The 26,719-nt window shown below is 35.1% G+C and overlaps 1 protein-coding gene across 3 annotated transcripts in view; it reads right to left on the bottom strand.

The window, feature by feature from the left end:
* Positions 1-26,719, bottom strand: part of Cdh10 (cadherin 10) — a 195,470-nt gene that overhangs the window by 100,637 nt on the left and 68,114 nt on the right. For all 3 annotated transcript variants that reach the window (XM_052743074.1, XM_052743077.1, XM_052743075.1), the window contains one exon: positions 18,798-19,155. In XM_052743074.1, coding sequence (XP_052599034.1) covers positions 18,798-19,031 — 234 coding nt within the window. In that variant the 5' untranslated portion in view covers positions 19,032-19,155. The remainder of the gene's footprint in view (positions 1-18,797; positions 19,156-26,719) is intronic.

Consider the following 26,719-nt stretch of genomic DNA (forward strand, 5'->3'; position numbering starts at 1 on the left):
TCTTTTTCAGATTGATGAAAAGGTTTCTTTCAATACATACATGAAATATTTAATGTTTCTTATATTCTGCATTAAATATTTTACCATTAACATAATTAAAATATTTGGTCAAAACAATAATATTTGGGAGCACATCATCTACCCTTTAATCCCAGTGTCATGGGTACGAGCCTCACGTTGGGTGCCATTTGTAGCTGGAGAGTATCTCTCTGGGTCCCACCTAGCCCCTACAGTCCTGCAGCTCACTTATAAAATAAACACTCAGATGCTTATATTACTTATAAACTGTCTGGCCACGGCAGGTTCCTTTTGTCCATCTTCATGTGGTGATCCCAATGAGGTCACAGCTTTGCACAACACAAATAATAACAACAGAACTGTCTCATTGGTGCTCAGATAAGATTAGCTGAAACTTTAAATCATTAAAATATTGTTTTGGGGGGTTGTAAACATGTTTTCATTGAAATATAATGGAAAATAGGAGAAATTGAACAATAAATGCTATTTGTGAATGAAAAAAAAATGATGCCCTGGCATGGTCTGTAATAATTCTTCCTAATGCAAACGAAAATAATAACTTTGTATTCACCTTAAAATCATAAGCCAGGGTGAAAGTTTAAAACATAATGGGAGAGGAATTAACAAAAAATGAAATAATAAAGTCAGCTTTAGCCATACCAAATGTAAAATGAAGAAGCAAACACTAAAATGTATACTACTGTGGCATGGTCTGTATGACAAATGTGTTGCTGATTGGTCAATAAATAAATCACTGATTGGCCAGTGGCCAGGCAGGAAGTATAGGCGGGACAAGGATGAGAATAAAGCTGGGAAGTGGAAGGCTGAGTCAGGGAGACACTGCCAGCTGCCACAATGAGAAACAGCATGTGAAGATGCCGGTAAGCCACGAGCCATGTGGCAAGGTATAGATTTATAGAAATGGATTAATTTAAGCTGTAAGAACAGTTAGCAAGAAGCCTGCCACAGCCATACAGTTTGTAACCAATATAAGTCTCTGTGTTTACTTGGTCGGGTCTGAGCGGCTGTGGGACTGGCAGGTGAGAGAGATTTGTCCTGACTGTGGACCAAGCAGGAAAACTCTAGCTACAGTATTCTAAAAGTTAAAAATCATAATTAATATATTTGACCCTTTTCCTGTAATTTTATATTTTACCAATTCGCAAAGGAAAAATAAATCAGAATTAATAGAAAAAACATATTAATAACCTGCTCTTATAAGAAATTATGACAATCTGTGAATTTTAATAATAGCACATTAGATTTATTTCTGTAAATTAGATTTTTCAAGTTAAACGATGGCAGGAAGTGAGATATGAAAGCGTTTCCTGCATTTTACAGTGGGGTACACTCCTTGACCTGTGGCTGCTTTGTCTCATTTCGGAGTGAATCAGTCCAACCTCTGACTCCATAATCATGTCTCTTTTTTTTTCCTGAGGTGGCCCCACTTGAGTCCCTCTTTTAAGGATCCATGTAATTATACTAGAATTTACTACGTAATCCAGGATAATCACTTCACATCAAGAGTTTTAGTGCAATCACATCTCTATAATCTCTTTAAGACATTTAAGAAGTGTACTCAAAATCTGGGATATAAGACATGGTATCTTTGGGAGCATTTGCTCTGGCACTGGCTGGTGAAAGCACCTGTCCTGTAGGACTTGGTCTCCATCGCCCATTACATCTTTGTTTGATTTCAGCCTCTTGCACTGCTGCCTTCCAAGTCTTTGATTTGGCTCTGCTCACAGGCTTGCCTTCCTCCACTGTCTACCAGACACTCTCCATTTTAGTCTTGTTCAGTACCTGTTCCTTCTTCAGGCAAAGAATATCACATTGATAGAGGCATAGTAACTGCACTTCTTCCTCCAAGTTCTTTGGTCAAATGTCATCTGTACTAACCCAACCACCAATGTTCTACCCTCATCTACCCCAACATTTATTACCTTAATATGTCTATTATTTTGTAATTTCATTTATCAACTAATATATCATAAGAATAATATTGTGTATATTTTACATTCATTACTTTTCCTACTAAATATGTGAGTTTCAGGACAGGGTATGGTCTTCCATCTAGTGACGAGCCTGAGAGAGGGTGTGAAAATAATGATCTCTACATACCTCCTATGGTTCTGGGAATGAAATAAAAAGGACTAGATGTTTTAAGACAGCTATTGGTAAAATGATAGGCAAACTTCTTCAGAAAGATGAATATTATTACTAAAGAAACACCAATAAAATATGATGGATAGAAACCATCTAAAAGAAAAAAAAAGAAAGAAAGAAAGATTGTAGATTTGGAATAAGGAAAGGCAATATACTCACAATAGGATAATGTATTAGTTAAAAATCTAGGAAAGAGACTGACATTGTATAGAAAGATTAAAACTGAGAACAGACTGCAGAACAGGAGTGGTTCTCCAGACTATATACTTTAAAGTTACTCGATATACATTTGTACTAGGAAATATTCATAGAAAGATTGTCAGTAACAATCAAAGCTGGTGGGGGGCATTACAAATGCCTTACTGATAGGATGCATAAGTGAGCACCAATATTTACATGAACAAATAGTCTATGAAGGGACATCAGAAAATGAGAAAAAGATAGCTTAACTGTAATTACACTAAAGTTTGAGGGGGGGAAAAAGATAAAATTCTAGCATTTTACTTAAGAATTAGTACAAAGAATGTCATAGTATAAAGAAGAATGCACAATTACCAGAAAATAAAGCTTGATGACCTAGAAAAAAGAAATACTATGCTAAGACATAGGACATAGTGGAATTAGAGTTTGGCACACTAATGGTTTCTAGATCACTGGGTGACCACAATTCCATTTCAGATATCTCTTCATTAATAAAACGGCAGGTGATTGGTCATGTCTGTATTCTCACTACTATGGAAGGTTGAAACAAGGGGATTCCCATGAGTTCAATATAGAATTGGGCTTTATAGTGAATTCAAACTGAACTTAGCCTGTAATAGCCTATATAGTGATTCTGTCTGTCTGCCCCACTCCTTAATGAAACCATGAACTTGTATGATAAGTAAAATTCTTGATAGGTAAGTTGTTTGAAATTTTCCACTTGCAAATGAAAACAAAAAAAAGTGAATTAACAAGGTGAAATTATGAGTAAAAAACCCCTATCTTGTCAATAAATATTACATTATTAATAGATATAAACATACTTAACAACCAAAAGTGTTCATGCACACAGTGAGTTGCTCATGTTTACCTACAGAATAGGACAATCATAAATATATTCAATTGGGAAACAATTTTAAAATGTTAAGGCACAGATTTTTAGAGTTATGGAGAAGTCATAAGAGTGAACTGTCATTCATAGCCTCAATTAAGAAGTTTTTTTGGCAATGCTGAACACACACATCTAGGTAAAAAATACCACTGTGTGAAATAATATTTATCAAATGGCTACATTTGTAAAGGTTTAAAATGAAAAATAACTGCATCCTTCAAAAAGGAATTGGCAAGTCAAATCACAATAGGGCCATTGAAAAGACAATTCATGACCTAGTTATTAAGAAGCATGCAAAGAAAAGCTTTATGTATTATGGTGGTTTGAAATTAAATGGCTGCCATAACTTCGTTGGAGTAGGTGTGGCTTTGTTGGGGGAAGTGTGTCACTATGGAGGCGAGTTTTGATGTCTCATATGTGCTCAAGCCAAGTTCACTATCAATCTACTTCTTGTTGCTTACATATCAACATATAGCAGCTCCTTCTCCTGCCTGTCTGCATGTCTGTCTGCACACTGCCATTCTCCCAGCCATAATAATAATTGACTATAACTCTGAAACTGTAAGCTGTCTCCTCAATTAAGTATTTTCCTTTATAAGAGTTGCTGTAGTCGTGGTGGCTCTTCACAGCAATCGAAACCCTCACTGAGACACATACCAAAACAGAACAATTCTCCCACTTGTATTTCTTAAATGAATAAAAACAACTTATTATAAAGTGTTTCTAAGAAAAAATAGTCATCCACTTTCAAAAATGCCTTAAGTGAACTTAGGCCACCTTCAAAGAGATCGACATTGGACCCTATTTGTGGGAGGTCTTTCTGTATGCTGTGAATATGTGTTGCTCCCATTGGATAATAAATAAAGCTGCATTGGCCTATGGCAGGGCAGAATGGAGCCAAGTGGGAAAATCCAAAAGAGACAGTGAGAGAAAGAGAGTGGGAAGAAGCGAGTTCACCGTCCAAGGAGCAACATGGAATGGGACATAGGTAAAGCCACAGAACATATGGTGATACATAGATTAATAGTGACGGGTTGAGATAAGTTGTATGAGCTAGCCAGCAAGAAGCATGAACCATAAGACATACAATTTGTAATTAATATTAAGTCTATGAGTAATTCCTTTATAAGCAGCTACAGGACCACAGGTGGGAGAGATTCACCCAACTGTGACCAGGTGGGACCAGAGAAACTTCCCACTACAGGATGCTGCTACCATCAACTAATCTGGGTAAGCCCACCCAAACTCTGGTAGTCTAGGTACCCACACAGACAAATTAAAAATAAACAGTAGAAAATGATTAACAGCCAATGAGCATGACAAGGTCATGAAGAAGATAGGCTTTAAAACACACATAGGAAGCAAATTCTGGAGATGAACCCATGAACGTTCATTTTTTAAGAAGGACAAATGTACTTGGCAGAGAAAATGTAAGATCCAGATGATCTTTAAGACTAACATTTTATCCAATGAGGAAAAGAAGGAAGGACCCTATAGTGAGGATTATACAAACTGTTTTCTGCACTCAAACAGAACCCTACCATTCTGGGCTCCTAATGGAATTTGCAAAATCCAAAAAATAGGCAGTCTTTTTTCATTACTCTGATCCTCCAGTGTTCTTATTATGGAGTGGGAGTCTTCCATTCTCACAGTGCTACATAAAATACAACATCATTTTTGTTGATAATTTTATTAAACTTGAACTTACATCTGCATAATTCTAGGACAGCATTCATGGATTTTGCAATAGGAAAGAACTAGGGATCCTCAATATCATAGTGTAAATCTTACTCTGTGAGTTCGAGGCCAGCCTGGTCTCCAAAGCGAGTTCCAGGAAAGGCGCAAAGCTACACAGAGAAACCCTGTCTCGAAAAAAAAAAAAAAAAAAAAAAAAAAAAAAACAAAAAAAAAAAACTTACTTTCAACTGTATACACGAAATGACCCATAAATTACTTATAACGTCAATGCTTCTTAATTCAAAATATAAATTAAATAGTCAATATGTAACTTATAAAAAGTAGTTGGGCTCTTTTATTAAGAAGGTACTCACACTTTCTAGGCAACATTAGATGATATATTTAAAATAATGTCACATCAACAACTTACTAATTTTGATTCATTAGAAAATGTGCTTAAATAATGAAATTTATTGCATGATCAATATTTAAATAATACGTAAAATTATACATAGGATAAAATTTAAAGGTATTGTTTGGGGGATAATTAAAATATTAAATCTTAGCCTTATTCTTAAAATATTTAAGTAATAATATTTATATCATTTTTTTGTTTCCAGAGGAAAAATCATGTTTAAAAGGTTATTATATATTAGGCTTTAATACAAAGTCATTTACTTCAATCATTCCACATGATTCTGCATGTCCACTAAATGTAGGTGTTTTTAACATTTTATGAGAGGGGGCTCACTTGCTCTTCAGTCACATTTTCTCTTTCTATCCATATCAAAATACCATATTGTACTTCATCATGTTGAAATTCCAACTTCCTTCACTTTTTTACTTTCTCAAAAACCTGCCTGTGAAAAAAGCTAATGATGATTTTAAACTAAATCAGCGCCCCACCCCTTCTGTGTGCCCTCTTTTCACAGATACTGGCTTGGATCTCTGAATCTACATTTATATGTCTTCCACAATTTTATCAATGACATATATTTAGATTATAGTTCTTTCTTTGCTGTGGTAAATGTTACTTCTAAGGAGTATATTCTGCTTGTTTCTATGAATGAAATATATTTTAGTTGTTTTCTCTAATTTTTTAAACTTATCTTTGTGTGTGTGTGTGTGTGTGTGCGCGAGTGTGTGTGTGTATGTGTGTGTGTGTGTGTGTATGTGTGTGTGTGTGTGTGTGTGTGTGTGTGTGTGTGTGTGTGTGTGTGTGTGGTGTGTAGGATGCGGTATGAACGTGTGCACCTAGGTGATTGTGGATGCCAGAAGTAGGTAACTGAAGCATTAGAACTGTAGTTACACATGGTATTTAGCAAGCAGACATGGGTGCTGCAGATCAAAGTCCAGTCCTCTGCAAGAACAGCACTCCTTAAATTCATTTTCAGATATGATACAGCTAACATAAAGGATAGTGACTAGTTACTGTCTGGAATTTTGCATGCTACAAGTTTACTGAATTGGTCAATTTTAGAAGTTTTGTTATTTCTGGGTAGTTTTGTGCAATTTTTCTTCCTAACAGGTGCTATCACCAGCATAGAAAGAACAATATCAGTTCTGTATTTCCTATCTGTCTGTCTGTCTCTCTACCTATCATTTATCAATTATCTATCTATCTATCTATCTATCTATCTATCTATCTATCTATATTTCATTAATCTATTTATCTATCTATCATCTATTTCTCTATCATCTATAGTCTATCATCTATCTATATATCATCTATTTATCTAATCTATATTTTTATTATACTATATAGTACTTACCACAATATTAAAAACATGTTTATAATACTCTTGGTCTTTTCACAGTCTCATACCATTTTTATAGTAACTTCTCTTTACTCACAATTCTGGATTTCACTTTTTCTTTATATCAAGTATATTCTGTCAATCAAATCATTATTTCTAAATCATCTTTTCAAAAATTAATAATTTCAACAAACCAGGTATCCTATGTGGTTCATGGACTAGGAATAGTAAAAGTAAGAAATATAACAGACGTTATTCTGGGGTCAAGGACTTCAGTAAGAGATTATATGTCATATATGTATATTTTATACAAGTACATATAATGTATGTATGTATATATCTGTATGTATATGCTTATTTTATGTATATATGAAATTAAAGAGTGGTTTAAAAAACTTCTCCCATGTTGTAATAACATGTGTCTTAATGCTGCTGTGATGTTATTTACAGTTCTTTTAATCAGGGAAATGATGCCATCTACCATTTATTTGATGACTATTTAAAACTTCCTCTTACCTGTAGAACCTTCCTCCAGATAGATACCTTTCAGTATGCCAGCCACAACTGTCTTCACTGGCAAAACTCACTTTATCAGGCTCTTCAGCCTTACGCATGCGTGCCCATGGAACCTGATGCTTCTTCCCCAAATACCTCCTGAAAATTCTCAATGAGAATTTGAACAATAGAAATCTATAGGACCACAAGGCAAAAACAGGTTGCTCTGTCACTTTATATATATATATATATATATATATATATATATATATAAAAATTGATGCATTTATCTACCAATCTATCTTTCCTTTTTCTATTTCTCTATTATCTAGCTATCACCTATAGTTTATCATCTGTCTGTCATCTCCCTGTTGATAAATCATATATTATCTTTCTGTCTGTCTGTTTATATTATATCACCTTTCTTTCTTTCTTTCTTTCTTTCTTTCTTTCTTTCTTTCTTCCTTCCTTCCTTCCTTCCATCCTTCCTTCTTCCCTTCCTTCTTTCTCCTGTCTAATTGTTTCAATCAGAACTTCCAGGACTATTTTAAGCAGAAGTTGTCAATTAGTATCCTTATCTTGTTTGTAACTGCATCATTTTTTCAATTTTTTTTTACCATTTAGTATGATATTCATTGTAGATTTTTTATAAATAATCTTTAGTTTATTGGAATACACTACTCCTTTGCCTTTGACCACAAAAGATACTGAATTTTGTCAAATACAACTATTTTTGTGCTAACATGACTTTTATCTTCTTAATTAATAAGCTACATCACATTTATTGTTTTATGTATGTTGAGCTATTCTTAAATGCCTGGTATAAATCTCATTTCTCCATGGAGAATAAATACATTTTTGTGGTGTTTACTAATATTACATTAATGATTTTTACATGTACATTCATTGGAATAATATTCTTTAGGTTTGTTTTAGCATCTGTCTGTCTTTGATATCAAAATAATGCTGAAATTTTAAAGTGATTTTAGAAGTTTTCAGCTTAACATTTTAGAAGATTTTAAAAATGATCATTAGCCTTTCTGTAAGTGTTTTTAGAAATCCAGTGCAGCATGAATACAGTTCTATACTTTATGGGATTTTTAACACAGTCTCTTTGCTTATTATTGGTCTGATCAGATATATTCATGATTCAGGACAGCAGAATATACATTTCTGGGAAAGTGTACACTTTTTCTAACTTATGCACTTCACTTTGATAAAGATCTACATGTGATTTACCTTGATTTTTCTATTTTTTTGTGTCATATGTTATAATGTCTATTTTTAAATTTCTCATCATATTTGTTTGAGCAAATCCATCTTCTTTTCTGTTTTCAGATAAAAGTTATGTTCATTTTCTCCAAAGAGGCAACAAGCACTTTCATTGTCGTATTTCACTTCCTTCCACACATGGTTTCTTCCATCTTTATTGTTATCTTTATTCTGCTAGGCTTGGTTTATTATTTTTTTCTCTTTTTAGTTTCTTGACTTGCACATCCTTTGAGGTTGTTCTTTTTTGATGTGCAAATTTCTATTCTGAACTTAATCTTTTAACCTGCACTTTCTTTCCCTGAGCTTTGCTATGCTGGGTTTGCATTTTCATTACATTTACATTATCACTTCTTTTAATAATTCTTTGTTAGTTCATAAACTGAGAAATTTCCAAGTATTTTTGTGTTTTCTAAATTTTTTCTTTATATTTCTAGTTTTATTCCCTTATAGTAAAAATATGTATTGAATGTAAACTATCCACCCTTACATTTTCTGAGACTTATTCTCTACCAAAGAGAATGCTTCATGGATGCTGTCTGTACTCTACTACTATTGGGCAGAATGTTTTATATGTACAATTGGATACATTTCATCCAAAGTGTTGTTTTAAGCCCCCTGTTACATAATGATGTCGTGTTTAGACAGTATTTTATTTTTTGGTGTCTTTTCTGTTAATTAAAAATAGTGACAGATTACGATCTCTTGGATCTTCTTAACGTCTTCTCCAAAGTACTCTTTTAGAATGTGATATCAATATTTGAGACATAAACACATTTTCTATGTGTAACACTTGGATTACACAGCATCTTCTGGAGAACTATAAGAATTGTGTGTAGTTAGGGCACTACAATCTACTGTGTGATTTACTTCCAAATGATCATCAAGCTTTGGTAGCACATGCTTCCATTACATTTTATTTTATCAGGAATGATGTTTGTGAATATACCTTATTAGATATGTTGACTTTTTTCCCTGTAATATCGTTTATTTTTTTTCCATTTTCTTGTGATACTAATATAATAACATTATTTCTCTGGTCAACTTCCTCTTTCCAAACCCTCCCGTATACCTACCCCTTTGCTTGCTTCAAATTCACAGCCTTGCATTCATTACTTATTGTTACATACGTGTGTGTGTGTGTGTGTGTGTGTGTGTGTGTGTGTGTGTGTGTACTTTTCAGGGTATTTTAATGTGAACTTCATATGAGCACCGCAACAGCATCACTTTCCCCACTCCTTTCCACCTCTTCCTGTGTTCTACCCTTCTCCACCAAATACATCATCTATTCCTTAGTTATGACGGTTACATGCATCATGCATACATATCATGTCCAATGCCTCCATTTTTAAAAGGCCTTTAATCCCAGCACTCAGGAGGCAGAGCCAGGCAGATCTCTGTGAGTTCCAGGCCAGCCTGGTCTACAGAGAGAGATACAGGACAGGCACCAAAACTACACAGAGAAAACTTGTCTCTAAAAAAACCAAAAAAAAAAAAAAAAAAAAAAAAAAAACACAAAAGGATTTTATTATCACTTTCTGACAGTTAAAAGTCACTGTAGATGCTATGAAGTTTCACTTTTTGCATGTGATAATGATATATCAGGAACAGGATATCTCTTTTAATACAAATCCCCACTTATCTGGGAGCTATCGGGAATCAGTTAACCTAAAAGAGTTTCTTCCAATACCTGTCAGATTGTCCTGATTTATTTCTTCCTGGGGATTTTTCCTTTGAATTAAAATTACCTATGGCATTTGTGATATCTACTGTTTGGCTAGAGTTCATAGGTTTAAGTAGAAATGACTATATTCCAATGCACCCCATGTTTTCCATTCTTATCTTTATGGTAAGGTCCATATTTAGTACAAACGGTAGGTTTTAAAATAGATCTCTCTAGTTATACATAAAGTTCTCCTGGATTTTTGTTCAGAACATGTTTCATTTCAGTAATTAAGTGTTGTCTACTCTCTGAGCTCCTGTGTAGTCTAAAGGATTTTATACTGTCATTTTCAGATCTGCTTTCTAGGAAAAAATGCAGTTTCTTGTTTCCATCTTAGTTCTAACCACTCATTTCAGAGCAATCGCCAGCTGACTGAATCCACATAGTTAAGGTTACAAAGGACTCAGTCAAAAGTCATAGGAAGAGCTGGAGCTGGTATTCTGAGGGTATTTACTGTATCAGATCAACTTCAAGAATTTTGGAAAGACCCTTTGTCTTAAAATTCTCATGCTTCTTTATTATGAAGTATTTTCCATCAAAAGAATATCCAAAACTAATAAAGAATACATAATGAATGGATTTCCTTTGTGTGGTTTTAATATCTAGTGACATTTGTTCACAGATTTCAAGACTGTTTTACTTTTTCTTTCAAGTACTGAAAAAGATGAATGTAAGAGATATGTAGTTCCTAATGTTCTGTATTTAACTATTGTGGTATATGTTGTTTCTGAAGCAAAATGGCTTCATAACTTGTTAGCCTTAAATATATCATTGGCTTCCTGTCCTGACAATAGACATTTGTGAACAGGAAAGTTATATTTTTACAACTGTACATTTAATATCAAAGCAGTAGCCAGAAGTTCTTCCAGGTATTTATTAAAAGAATCAATATTTGTTTCGTTCACCCTGGTGTGTAGTGCATACAAATCTGAAGAACAGACCAACTACGTGCTTAACATGAGACAAGGTCTTGATAGCATAGAAATTGAATGAAACAAACACTAATGGCCAATCCTAAGTAAAGTATATGATGATAATTAGAATTTTTTTAGATGTAAGAGCTCATAAAAATATAGATTGTGTTGTTTAGAATTCTACAAACAATTTTGGGAAACTAAGGTCTAGTAAAGGTTTTTCAATATTCACTCAACTGACACTGGAAAACAAGAGATTTAAAAGGTATCTGTCCCATGCATTGAAGAATGCTTAGCTGGATCACTGTCCAGTAATGCTGAGGAATAGAACACAACAGATTTACTAAAATGCCTCGAAGCGCAGAGAATTTCCTGAGCATGGAAAAGTGACTTCTCAGTAGAATCACTGATACAGAGTACTTTGAGCTCATCCCATTCATTCTGGGGATATAGGTAAGTAAGACAGCACTCTGCAGTACAGGGATGACTGAGAAGATGAATGACTTCTTCCAACATCTTCAATCATGGGACAATTCAGAATCCTTCACTGTTAGTTAAAATATTATAATATAGAATGCTTCACAAGATATTTACACAAGCCATGTTGCTGTTTCTAAAGAGAAAAAAAATATTGGGAGGCAGGGTTTTCACTGACTAGTCAGGTATAGGATGATGGCATAGAAATTGTTCATTATAGATTATTTACTATACCGAGAAGGAAAAAAAACAAGGGCAAGCTATGAGTATCAACATCCCACAGAGTCAAGAAGAATTGCTACAATAACTAGATGACTGGTTCACTAAAATAGAACACAATTATTGTTGTGATTCTCAAAAGGCATGATTGTTTCAGGGAAACAAAAAAAATACAGACTTAGTAAATAGATGAAGGTGTTTCCTTTTTCTCAAGAATCCTAAACAATTGAGACTTCCAGAACAAATACAAAAAAATTAATAGCATTCAAAGAAACGTCCGTAAGAGCAGTGAAGGCACTCTAGTGGGCCCATGCATGGCAAACGTGGCTCCGGCAAGCCTTGCCCTTTCCCTGTCCACGCCTCCTTGCTACAAAGCATTATATTACAGTCCAAAAGCTAGCCACCAAGGTCTATTCCCTTACTTGGTCACTTCCTCCTCCTGAGGCTGACTACTAAGTTCCAATTATCAAAGTATTGAAGTCCAGAAACCAAAAGTCCCATTTTGGCTATCCTAATTAACCTGTCCTGTCAAAAGTAAATACCTCATCCTAACACAGGGTTCCTCCTTTTACCTTTATAAATTGTCATTCACTCATGGGCCACATTGGTCACCTCTCTATCCAGAGGCAGTCCTTTGACTCTCCAGAGCAAATATGCCTTTCTCCTCTCTCTTGTTCCCTTCCCCTTCTCCCTCATCCTCTGTCTCCTGTCTTTGTCTCTTCTCCCAGGCTCTTTGTTCCTCTGAGGCAAGTAAATCTCCTCTGTGCTGACAACTTTTTCTTGAGGTGCCTTGTGCCTATACCTGTCCTTTCAGACAGGGTGGCCTGGAGATCACCTCTACCCAGTGGATGGTAGTGAAAGTTTTTGTTACATCAAGGAGATATACAAAGCTGCTTGGGGTTTCTATATACTTTTATAAATTTCTTTTTCTTTCTAGACATAACTTAAGCATAATTGCCTAACCATATAGACTTGGGATCAAATATGTGGTATTTAAAGTTCTTTATATGATTGAGAGGGGTTATTGCAGAAATGTACAGCTTGTGTTGTAAATGCCATCAGTAACTTTCTTGGAACTGTGTTATCTGTTAGAGCTCAAAGTACATTGATGAGCAGTCGGCTTACATAAGGTGGTACAGGCCAAGAATCCCCCATTCTAGGAAATGAGGTAGATTATGTTGTACAACAATTTTCCCAGAGATGGAAACAAACATTCCATCCTGCAGGGAAGCTCCTTAAGCAGGAAGACAAGCAACTCCAAATAGTTTCAGGAAGTTCCTGAAACTGACCAGATTCTCCAGCCCTCTCCTTTCCAGATTAAGCCAGGAAAGCAGAGAGTAGTGCTCAGACAGGAAAGCTCCAAAGAACAAAAGCAAAACTTAAAACAAACAAACAAGCCAGGCGGTGGTGGCGCACGCCTTTAATCCCAGCACTCGGGAGGCAGAGCCAGGCGAATCTCTGTGAGTTCGAGGCCAGCCTGGGCTACCAAGTGAGTTCCAGGAGAGGCGCAAGGCTACACAGAGAAACCCTGTCTCGGAAAAAACCAAAAAAAAAAAAAAAAAAAAAAAAAAAAAAAAAAAAAAAAAACAAACAAACAAACAAAAACTGTGCTGCAAAGAAGACACCAGACAAGCCAAGCTGCCAAGGTTCTTGAGAGGACACCAGATGCCTGGTTGAAACAAAAACCTGCCAAGCTGCCTGGAAGAGTTTTAGACCAAATGAGACACCTGAAAATTACATTCTCCAAACCTGTAGAGCTGTCTGCAGGCTGTTCAGCGTGCTCCAGGTTCCTAGCTTTGTGAGCTGTCACCAGTGGGGAGAGCTTTGATGATGCAGCTGTTTTGGAGTAATTTCTGCTCCTATAAGTATCCCCTCACCCATACTACTGTAAGCAACTCCCTAAAATTCACTGGTTCACCACCTTTGACTTTGGTGGTATTCATACTTTATTTAGTCCGTCATAGGATCCCGATGTGGGGAGAGTAGATATGTGTGATGTCTCTCCAAGAAGCTTTTGTCACATAATAAGAAGATCATGAGTTTGAGGCTAGGGCTACAATGTGAGATGCTTTCTCAGAAATATATAAACAACCGTGTGTGTGTGTGTGTGTGTGTGTGCGTGTGTGTGTGTGTCTGTCTGTCTGTCTGTCTGTCTGTGGGTCTGTGTGTGTATGTATGTTAGTGCCATTGCTGATTTAGTTTTCAAAGATATGGAAGCTTAGAAATATGAAAGTATCTGTTAATGGACAGTGTTTTGGTAATAGGTTACAGTGATTAGAAAGCTTTTGTAAACAGATATTCAATAAGTAAATCATAAGAGTTGATAACCATTGTTTTACTGAAATTAAACATAATGAAAAATGGAAAAAAGGGTTAAAATGGCAATGGTTCCTTTATTTAACAATTTCCATGAAAAGGAGACGACAGGGCGGCTGCTCTATAGACAAACTGGCGTGCACTGCTATAAATTCCTGAAGGTAAGAAATGTTTGAAATTTCAGTGTTAGCATTAACTCACGGGAGAGGAAAAACAAAAAGACTTTATGCTGAGTATATTTTCACTGTGAACCACTTAATTGTGTGACTTAGAGCAAAATCCTTGACTCTGGGGACACGAGCAAAGTAATGCTTTGGCTTCACTGTTTGACTTTTTCTTTTTTTTTTTTTTTTTTTTTTTGCAGAAAGGAAGCATTTTATTAAACTATTGAAAGATAACTACAGTCATTCTTCTTAGCTTGGCAAGTGAAAGCTTTGAGTTTGGAGACTTTATGAACAACAGAGCATCCATCCAATGAGTTTCACTTATTTATAAATCAGCCCACATTTATCAACAAGTGACAATACATGGCCCAGACAAAATTTCAAACACATTCTCAGAAACTCCTTAGAATTACACACGTGAATGGAAAATGAACAATTCTTATACAGCATTCTTTTTTCCCTCTTGAATAAACAAGCATAGGATACTTTTAAATTCTTTCTTAACCTTCCCCTTTTCGTATTACTCTCACCTTCCAATGGTAAAATGCCTGTTGTACTACCAGGTACCCTACTGATAGTAAAAATATGACTCTCCAAATGATTTGACAAAGGAAATTTAATTATTTTTTTTTCCCTTTTTTTTTTTTTTAATTTATTTTAATTTATTTTGCAATACAATTCAGTTCTACATATCGGTCACGGATTCCCTTGTTCTCCCCCCTCCCGTCCCCCTCACCTTCCCCCCAACGCCCCCCCCCCATTCCCATCTCCTCCAGGGCAAAGCCTTCCCCACAGACTGAGGTCAACCTGGAAGACTCAGTCCAGGTAGGTCTAGTCCCCTCCTCCCAGGCCGAGCCAAACAATCCTGCATAGGCCCCAGGTTTCAAACAGCCAACTCATGCAATGAGCACAAGATCTGGTCCCACTGCCTGGATGCCTCCCAAACAGATCAAGCCAATCAACTGTCTCTCCCATTCGGAGGGCCTGATCCAGTGTGGACCCCTCAGCCATTGGTTCATAGTTCATGTGTTTCCATTCATTTGGCTATTTGTCCCTGTGCTTTATCCAACCTTGGTCTCAACAATTCTCGCTCATATAAACCCTCCTCATTCTCGTTAATTGAACTCCCAGAGATCCACCCAGGGCCTACAAAGTCATGGCAGTGACAGTTGAGCCTCTGGCCTGTCTCTCCTCTTTCTCTTTCCTTTCTAAAGAGGTTTTAAATACCCTTTGCATTAATAATGTATCAGTATTTGTAGAAGTGCATTTATGATCTGTTCACTGGTATAAACATCCTCTTTGTTTACACAGACAGAAAAAATGAAGCCTTAATAAACGCAGTTACCCACTGAAAGAGAAATAGTTGAAAGTAAGATGTGACTTCGAGGTCTTTTTTTGCTAACTGCATGCTTTGCTAAATTGCCTTCAACTTCAAAGCTCTACAGAATAAAGAGTTCTTACTTGGGAAAATGTAACTGTCTATAAAAATATTCTTTCAATCTCTATATGTGTGCTTCACTCCTGTGTCCTCATCCCACCAGAGTCATTCTCTTTATTGCTTCCTGTTCTCAGCCCCGAGACAGTCCTCCTACAGTGGGATGTCTGTCACCATCCCCCATATGCCTGCAATTAGAACGCACATTAAATCTACAGCCAAATCAACCTGGAGACATTGAAACCACTACCATCTCTAGCACTTGTCTGTCTTAAAGGAAGCAAAAATTGAAAGACAAATTTCCTGAAGAAAAATGACGATGTAACAGCCTTTCATAATTAATACTAGAAATAATATGTAAGGAATTTGAGGGATTTTGTGCTTTATGAGGAAAATGTGTATTACAACTAAATGGCATTAACATGCAGATATAAAGTTAAATATTATAGTGATGTTAAATATATATATATATCAAAATATTATATGTAATATTTTAGCAGTTTTTTTCATATATGCCTAAAATAAGATATTTAATCCATAAGTAACTGATACAATATAACCTATGAACAATAGCAAAAAACATCTGTTTGATATGCAATGACCTAGATAAACTACAGAGAATATAAAAGAGATTTGAAATGTGGTTGTTTGAATTAGAATGAGCTCCATAGTCTCATGTTTGAATAGTTCGTCCTCAGTTCATGGAACTGTGTGGCAAGAATTATGGGGTTTGGTCTAGTTGGAGATGTGTCACTGTCATGGCGTCTGGTGTTTCAGGATGCGAGTCGTACCCAGTGTGTCTCTCTTTGCCTCTGCTTGGGTATCAACATGTGAGCTTTCAGTTGTCCGCTGCCACGCCTGTGTTCCTCCATCATGTACTCTAATATTCTGAAACTGGCAGCCCAATTAAACATTTTCTTCTAGAAGTTGCCTTGGCTAATGTGTTTTGTTACAGTAATATACAAGGAACCAAGACAAAACAGAGGCTAAAAATCGACACCGTAGACATCAGACAGTCTTGAGAGTTGAAACATATGCTAAACTTGTATGGAATAGTAAGTCATCATGTACTCTTAAGATAGGAATTGTACACATTTTATAGATTCCATGAAATCTTTTAGGTTTTCATATAGCAGAGCAGGACTATCATATTTGTTATAGTTGGGTTCTCTATCATTATGCATATCTTGTAAGTAGATGATTCTAACTTTAATTGGCCCGACTCATATTAAATTCCAGACTAGTTTTCTCTGCCAAATGGCCGAGTGGCACCAGATGGTTGAGAAGTGTTATTCAATATGACTAGCAATAATTAAATTAGGTAAGGAGTTATTAAGCACTAGACAAAGACATGAAGTACAATACTTGAATTCAAGTTATTGATATTCTGTTGGTGGGGGTGGGAAAAGTATCATGAAAAAGCATGTACTATAATAATAACTCAATGTAGCAAAATTTATTAAATCCCCATTAAAGACTAGATGAAGAAAAATTGATGGAAATCAAGTAACTGCTATGCCCACACAAAAGCAAACAAATCTACTTATGGCTTCCACAGCTTGAATTTCTGGTACTTTATTTTTATGTGACTATATTTACAACCTAAAAGTTTCCTACTTCAACGTATATAAAATTTACCTTTACATTGTTGCTAAGCATTCAGTCTTAGCTGGAAATTCTGCTACTTCCTGCCTTCTTCTGAGTTTTCTAAGTTTGTTGTTAATTTTCCTGTTACTTTTAGTTAATACATATTTCATTTTTTATACCATTTTCTCCCTTTCATCCCAGACTTAACAGGTGTAAAGTTATTCAGTATCTCAAAATGCACCAATGTTCTAAATCCAATGAAAATTTGTTTTCCAAAATAATTTTTTTCCTTGGATGAAAACTTAACATAGTTTCAACAAGCATCTGTCTTTGTCCATTTCATACTGTAATACATAGCTAATTTATACCTGCTTGCCTTACTTATTTTTAAAACTTACGCCCACATGTGACTTAAGAAAAATATAAGACTAAATTTATCAAAAACCATGTTTTATTTTAAATATGCAATATATTTTTCCTTGGGACAAAATTTTATTTATGTGTTTCTCATTTTGTAAACTATTAAACATGCTTTTTAAATGTCTTTGCTACAATAAACATTAATGTTAACTTACATACAAATCATCATTTAAAGGACTGCATTAACAAATAGTTCACATGAAAATTCACTTTCAGTAGCTTCTTAATGTGTGAGATGGGAAACTTGATGCTTCTAAAGAGTTCTGACATTATTATTATTATAAATATTATTAAATTTATTCATTTATTTTACATCCAAAACAAAATTTCCCCTCCTTATTCTCCTTCCACTCCCTCCCCACATGTCTCCACCCACTCCTCTTCTGTTTCTGTTCAGAAAGGGACAGGCCTCCAAAATATGTCGTATGTTGTTAAGGCAGGACTAAGCTCTTCCCTTTTATTAAGGCTGGGCAAGGTAACCCAGGAGGAGGAATGCCTTCCTGAAAGTCAGCCAAATTATTAGGGACAGGCCCTGCTCCCAGTACTAGGAGTCCCACAAGTAAATCAAGCCACACAACTGTCACACATATGTAGAGGGCCTAGGTAGGTCCCATGCATACTCTCTAGTTGTTGGTTCAGAGTCTATGTGCTCCTATGAGCCCAGGTTAGTTGTTTCTGTGGGTTCCCTTGTGATGACCTTGACCCTCTTGGCTCATACAATCCTTCCTCCCTCTCTTCAAAAGGATTTAATGAGCTCAGCCAGTGCTTGGTTATGGACTCTCCATCTGTTTCCATCAGTCACTAGATAAAAGCTCTATGATGACAATTGGGGTAATTACCAATTTGCTTACAGGAGATCGCCAGTTCAGGTTACTTATCCACTTTACAATATGTTACATTCATATCAGAGTTTCACAAAGTCCAATTTGTATTACATAAATAAAAAGGCATTGGCAGTGTTTAGAAATCAAATTTACAATCACCAGAATCTTGATGATCTTCAATATATTCTTGGTTAGACATATAAATTAAGAGTGTAACTATTTACCTTTTCAACACAGACTTACCTTGCCTACGTATTGATAATCAGATCCTGTATATTCCTCTAGTAAGAAAAACTGGTTCCACATCCAGCCACGTTTTTGGCGGTGAAGAATTTTACCATCACTTCTTCTTGGGACACGGGCTTCTGCAATCATTTGCTGAGGCCCAGAAGTCCTTCTGAACATTAACTCTGGAGAGCAGAAGTGAGGCAGGCATGCCCAGAGAATGAAAAGTCTCAAGAACTTATAGATGGCCATAGTTCACTTTTTGAAAAATTTCAGTGTAGATGATGAAAAAGTAGTCCTGTTTATGGTATCAGATCTCACTGTGTCTCAGCTGACTTCCAACATTTCATTAATGCTGCATGCATATTTCCAAGAGCTTTGAACAAACAAACATTAAAAATAGTTAGAGGAAAACATTATGAACTTTCTTATTACAATTTTAAAGTGAAAATGATTTAGCAAAATTGAAAAATAGAATACTCTTTTTTTCTTTTATTTAAAATAATGTTCAGTTTTAGGAAGCAATCTTTGAAATAATATCTAACATTTAAGAAAAGACAGCAATAACTAATTTCTTTCAAGTATATTGTTAAAGCATCATCATGCCCTTTCTCTTATAACACAGTTCTAATGACTTATAATTTCTAAGTGTAGTAGAAAGATGCCATTTTACATGTCAAGTTTTCCATAATTTAGCATAAAATTAAACTTTGAAAATAAATTTTATTCAAATAAACCATAAGAATTTTGAGGAATATGAAAAGCAACATTATTTAAGTAGTTTCTCAATGATAACATTACTTGTTCGAATTTAATCACAGATTTCAGAAAAGTTTAAAAAAAAAAAAACAGAAAGAGACAAACACATGGAAAAGCCTTCTGTTGAAGGCTAGTCCTTCCTACTGAGTTAGTCAATGGATCCCTAGGGTTTTCTTAGGTATAAAAGGCACTACTCCAGTGACCAATTTGTAATAAACTTAGCACTAGTGAGTAGTAGGATCTGCTTGTGCCAACTATATGTGTAATGCAATGCAAAATCCGAGCAAATCTTAACATACTTCTGTCTTCCCTTTGGTCTAGAAGCCCACGGTGTCTAATATCTACTCTGATAATAAATAGCCTACTCACTGCTTGCCAACCCCATACCTGCCACTCTTTTCTATATAGCATCTCCAAGTAATCCCGGTGTAATGTCAGTTGGGTGATGTCTTATTTCTTTTTCTTTTTCTTTCTTTTCTTTTTTTTTTTAAGTTTTATGAGACAGGGTTTCTTTCTCTGTGTAGCTTTGAGCCTTTCTTAGAGCTCACTTGGTAGCCCAGGCTGGCCTCGAACTCACAGAGATCCGCCTGACTCTGCCTCTCGAGTGCTGGGATTAAAGGCGTGCGCCACCACCGGGTGATGTCTTATTTCTACATGGAATATTTGTTGCACTTTGAGCAGAAAACAAGGTCTACCCAAATATATGGTACTGAATTTTACAATGACCTGCTACTTCACACAACTGTTTCATTTCAACCCTTTCCTTCAACCCAAGTCCCTAGAGGACTCATTTTATTTAATAATTTTATTATTACCTTTACCAAGGGTCCCATTCTCCCTTCTACTCTCTTTCTGTCATGTTTTGCCTTCAGGTCTCTGTTTAGATTAGAACCCATCACCCTTCAGCTCTGGCTTTGATATCCACTCTGTCATTTCATGTATCACAATGCACTACCTATGTTTTACTTTTTACCAATTATACATTCTATTAACCCATAAAAATCTCTCGGGGGAATGAGATGTATGTATTTCTTTCTTACTGTTACATTCAGTGTCTAAAACAGAGGCTTGGACAGTAGAGAAATTCATTAGCCACTTTCAATAAAGAAATAATATAGAAGTATGATGGTGCAAACATCTACCATTTTCTGTTCTATGATCCATGTCATGTACGAATGTATGAAAACTCTTTACAATAACAATTACTTGTGTTATATTATTATTATAGGTCATTTTTTTATTTTGTAAATTTGTGTAGATTGTTAAAGCTTTCTAGTAGATAAGTTTTATTTCTGGAGATCATAATTCTTCTAAATTATTTAGAGACCAACAGGATTGAATTCTCTGTACGTTCTATGAGAAGCACTCTAAGTACTCTGATTCACATTTATGCTTTCACTCACAGATATTTGGTAGCAATCTGTTTGGTTTTCTTTTCCTTTATTATTAAAATGATTGAAAGGTTAATGCAAATGTGCTAGAGAAATAAGATTAATGATGAACCAATGTCTCCCTTGAGTGTATTAAATGATAGTGAGCACATGAAGTCATACAACATGATCGATATGAACTCTATTATAATATGCCATGTAATACTCCACTGGAGTTTAGCAACGATCTGATGCATAATGTAGTTTTACATCCCAGAGCCATGACTTTCAGACAGTTATATTGATTGCATTCTAGGTAGTAGGAACATTTACCACACCGTTGTTTGTATTTCCATGATTCAGGATATGTTACAAGACATTGGCCAGAATCCAACACCGTTTCTATGAATTGGGGTTTCTGCTGAGTTCTACTAGAATATTAACATTTATTGAGGTGACAGTATACTTAACTCTTCTCTTTTGATCATTAATAAACATGACAACAACTATATTCAATATGCCTGCTCCCTGTATGTAAAGCAATAAACTACCAATAATTATAGCAGAGGACTGACATTTTAGAAATCAGTGAGTGGCAACTATATATTTAAGCACTGTTAATAAATATTCAAAACTCTACATAATGAATGGAATCTCATTATAACTATTTTCTATATTCAACTGTTTAATAATTAAATACCTTAGGAATCCACAATAAGATGCATGACTTAATAATTATAATGTAAGTAAAAGTCTATTTTAATATAGATTATATACAAATTATTTGACATAATCAATTCAAACAATGAAAGGTTTACATCAAAATAGAAAACTATATCCACTCATTATTACGTTCTCCCAAAGTTAATTCCTGCTATACATTTTCTATGAAGTAAGGGGCCAATATCTAGACATTTGAGAACAATGCTTATTTATTATAAATACTACTAATAATTATTCCTCTGGTAATATGACACCAATTATGAAAAGTCTTTTTATTTTCTACCAATATAATATTTGTCATGTTCAGTCAATATATTCTTTTGTTTCAGGAGGTACATTTATTCATGAGGCATAGCTATTAGCTACATGCCTTTTTCTTCTCCATTTAATACACCATCACTTCGCACCTGTGTGTGTGTGTGTGTGTGTGTGTGTGTGTGTGTGTGTGTGTGTGTGTAAGTGTCTTTGGGAATTTAAGATTATATAGAAGCTAAGCCAAAGGCACCTGTGTGTGTGTGTGTGTGTGTGTGTGTGTGTGTGTGTGTGTGTGTAAGTGTCTTTGGGAATTTAAGATTATATAGAAGCTAAGCCAAAGGTCAACTTTGCATATCTCCTCTGATTGCTCCTGACCTTATTTTTTGAGACAGATTCTCTTACTGAACCCTAGAGCTTGTAGATTAAGCCAGGATGATTGATCAGGGAGTCCCAGGTATCTTTCTTTCTCCACCTTCCCCGATGCTGGAGTTACCGGTGCATACCACTATTCCTGGCCATTGGTAAGTGTACTAGAGATCTAAACACTAGTTCCCATGTTCACACAAAAATCAATTTATTCACTGAGCCAACTTTGTAGCCCATCACACTATTTTAAGTAATCATTTCTCATGACAAAAGAACTTATAATATCTTCTAACAGGTTTTCTTAACCTCAGTATCTCTTACTTAAAAGAAGTCCTGGAGGGCATTATCTAAATTGATTTTTCTTAATCCATTTTATCAAGTTAATTAAAATATTTTAAAATGTCTGCAACTAAGAAAATAATACTTCAACCTTATTTCAACATTTGGGATGAACTCATTTTTAAACACTTTTTTTTCACGAATTTGCAGTAATTTTTAAACTGTTATATAAATCTTTTAATTTGTATATTTCCCCATTACTGTGTAATTTTGAATATTGTTTGGGGGATTAAAACTTATTGAATTAGCTTCACTAATGAAAATCAGAGCATTATAATAAGCAATTGACATGTCCTTTAAAATTCCTAATGAATAAGTTATAATCTATGATTTAACTTTGAAGCTAAGTATCATGATATAAAATTGTATAAAAAGGGGGTACTGTAGTAGGTGGAATTATAGTATTACAATTAAACAAGCAAGTGGTAGAGATTAAAGTAATGTAGTAAATTTAATGAAATTCTGTAACGTAATTTCTAGGTAATAAATTAATTTTGGAAAAAAAAACACTAAAAACCACGCTTCCTTTTCTTAGTCTTAGAAATAATTTAATATAACTCAATATGTAGTTAGAAACCACCACTCATTTTGAAGCCGTCTTTCATCATGACGTATTCCCACATTCTGTTCCTACCAGAGTTTTTTAAATTTTAATGTAAATTCAGATGCTTGGGTAAATGCTTATGTGTCTAGGCACTTGCAGAGTGGAGATGAGGTAGGGAAGAGTGTAATATCTGTTTCTCTCTGTCTCTCCATTTCGCTAACTTATTTGTTCATGTGTTTACTTGAGAGAAGATCTGGCCTTATATGTTAGTCTAATCTGGGTTTATTATTTACATGAGACTGGCCTGAGAATCAGAGTAATCCTTCTACTGCAGTCTCCGTGAGTTCTGAGTTCACAGGTGTGTGTGTGTGTTTGTGTGTGTGTGTGTGTGTGTGTGTGTGTGTGTGTGTGTGTGTGTGTGTCTGCCAACATTGTCTTTCTAGTTCTAATGCAGCTAGACAGATGCAGGGAAGATAAAAATCATGGGCTTTCCTTGTATCTGAAATCAACTTCAAAATGTTTATGACATTTTGAGTATAGTGCTTCAGAGCTCAAATGCATGTTTTTACTGTATTTATTGGATGATAAATAAGACTGCAATGGGAAATATCAGAAAATGTCACTAAATGGTATTATTGTTGTTATTAGTATTATTATTATTTTAACAGAAACTCTTTATTTCACAGTATAATACACAACAGCATCTCTTTTCCTGGTCAAGCTACAGAATTAATCCCTTTGCAAGTACACATGAATGAGACTGACATACTGATCTCATTTCACTTTTCTAATAAAAGAATATTCATTCTTCTTGTGAAATGCTTATCAAAATGTAGCTTCATCCAAAACTAGTTAATTTTAGTATGTAAGTAGGCAAAATTAGAAATTATAATGTAATAGGCACGTTAGTGAATGTCAATTACTCATTGTCTCTACACATCACTGCTGATCACTACCATCCATCATTAGCTAATAAAAAGAATTAGTCATTCCTCAGTCAATTGGTTATAGTCATTAGGATATCAATGTAAAAGACTTTAATCTTTCACCATTTATAAGGATAATATAAATTGCTAATGATATTGAGAACAAATTTAAGCCAATTTGGGTGGACATTTTAAATACTTTTAGAATTTCATTCAATAAATACAGTCTAATGTGATTTCAATATTAAAAAACAAAGAGACATTTTCCAGGTGTATTTTTTACAATTCAAATGACTCAAAGCATATTGAATGCTTCCTTTTTATTTAACTAATGCCAATTTATGCATCTAGAATAAGAATTATGAGAAAATTGAATCAAGGCATTACACTAAGGACTCAAATAAACGAGGCCATATGCTTGATCATATTTTCCAAGAGTTCATTACATGTTACCTACTATGCTCTAATGTCAGAAAATGTGTAATTCTACATTGAATATTTATCACTCTGTTTTAAGTATTCTGCACATGCATTTAGGTTTAGGTATAACTTAAAGAAGGTCTTATATGGTCTATAAATTTTTAATAATGCAGGGATTCACACAGTGTTCAGTATTTTTTAATTAGACAGAATATTACTATCACTTATAAAATATTTCAGAATGAAGGAATATTGGCTCTTTGACCTATGCTTACAAAACCTAATTTGTATACTTAATATTGGCAGAGCTTACATAAGATGGCCAAACATAAAATGGTACCTTTTTAATTGAGCAATGAGTACAAGACCAAGATTACTAGTCTTGAATAAGCCATCACTCACGGCAAGGAATGCTAAAAATTTGCAGAATAATATACAAAAAGCTCAAATCTTTGCTGTTCCTTTTCAAGAAAAAAAAATGGTTGTAATCATTTGTATTTTCAGGGGAAGAATGTGACCTACACATAAACACTTCATACACATCTCCAGCTATACAATGTGTTAGCATCTTCACATAACAATTTTCAAAGTCAGACACAACTTACATAAACTTGAGAAGGTTGGCAGATAAAGCATGAAGCAGCCGTGAGTGAACGGTTCAATGACTGGGGTACTAGGCTCTCTACGATTCTGTTGATAGGTAAAAAGAATAGCATCCAAGATTTTTCCCTACTGTGTCCTCAACTCTTTCTGACTCAGAAGCAAATGAGAGAGTCCCAGATGTAACTAAGTCCATGACCAAGGTAGCAGTGCCAGTACAGCTGTGGCTCGACACCTGCTGCTTCCTGGAAATCTCATTTTACTGCAGCTGGAGTGTATTACATTATAGGGAATGAGTAACAAAAATGCTCTCAGGGTAGCTTAGAGATCTTCAGATAAAGCCATCTGCTACCCAATTTTCTTGGATCCAGGATTTAAATGGGTTCTGCAAAACAATTTTATATGTACGTGTGTGTGTGTGTGTGTGTGTGTGTGTGTGTGTGTGTGTGTGTGTGTGTGTGTACATTCTGGTCTAATGTAAGATATTCCTCTAATCTTTTGAACAGGTAAAGGAAAGGATGTTAGCAATTATTAACTATTAAATCACTTCCAAGAAGACATTTTATACATGTACTAATAAATGGTACATAAACTTAGTTGACACCTAAGTTTATGTATCCTACTGTGTAGATTGTAAATTGTGTGCAAATTAAACTGGAATCTAGTATGTGTTTAGGTTATTGTATCTGAACCTGGAAATTTTCATAATAGAATTCATGAAAGTTAGTCAAAGGAACAGTTATATGAACACAACATTGTGGTCATTTGTTCTCTACTTGGTTTTTAAGGCATATAAGCAATTATTTCTATGAGAAAAAACACATATAATAAGACAGATCTTTGTGTGATGCAATCAGTGTCAGGGAAAAGAAACAGGAAAAATGTTAACAGTAATTAGCTGTCACTTACGTTCAGTACCTCACACTTCTGTGGAAAACCACTCTATAAAGTTAAAGACTTAAAAACACTCTATAAAACAAAATAAAGAACAAAACAAAATAAAGTTATATAGATACCAGATAAGGCAACTCAATAGAGGAAAAGGATCTCAAGAGCAGGCAAAAGAGTCAGAGATATGCCTGCTTCCACTGTTAGGAGTACGATAAAAATACCAAGCTGACAGCTACAATAACAAGCAGAGGATTTGAGCAGACCATGCAGTAGTCCCAGTGTGTGATGCTTCAGTCTCTGTGAGGCCATGTGAGCCCTGCTTAGTTGATTGAGTAGGCCATGTTCTCCTGGTTTGGCTGTCCTCTCTTGGAGGCCTGCTCTTTTCTGAAGAGGAAAGGGAGGCGGGGTGGATCTCGGGGAGAGGGGAGGTGGTAAAAAGCTAGGAGGAATGGAGGGAGGAAAAACTGTGGTTGGGATGTGTTGTATGAGAGAAGAATCTATTTTCAATGGAAAAATAAAAAATAAACAAACACATGAAATATTTCCTACATTGTTCATCTTTAGCCAACATGTAATACTGAAATAACCCCATGGAGTTTTGCTGTGGGATGTTCTGTATGGCAAATGTGTTGCTCTGATTGGTCAATAAATAAAACAATGATTGGCCAGTGGCTAGGCAGGAAGTATAGGCAGGACTAACAGAGAGGAGAAAAGAAAGAACAGGAAGGCAGAAGGAGACACTGCCAG

Source organism: Peromyscus californicus, unplaced genomic scaffold (genome assembly GCF_007827085.1).
Source record: "Peromyscus californicus insignis strain IS unplaced genomic scaffold, ASM782708v3 Scaffold_18__1_contigs__length_77618521, whole genome shotgun sequence".
Lineage (NCBI taxonomy): Eukaryota > Metazoa > Chordata > Mammalia > Rodentia > Cricetidae > Peromyscus > Peromyscus californicus.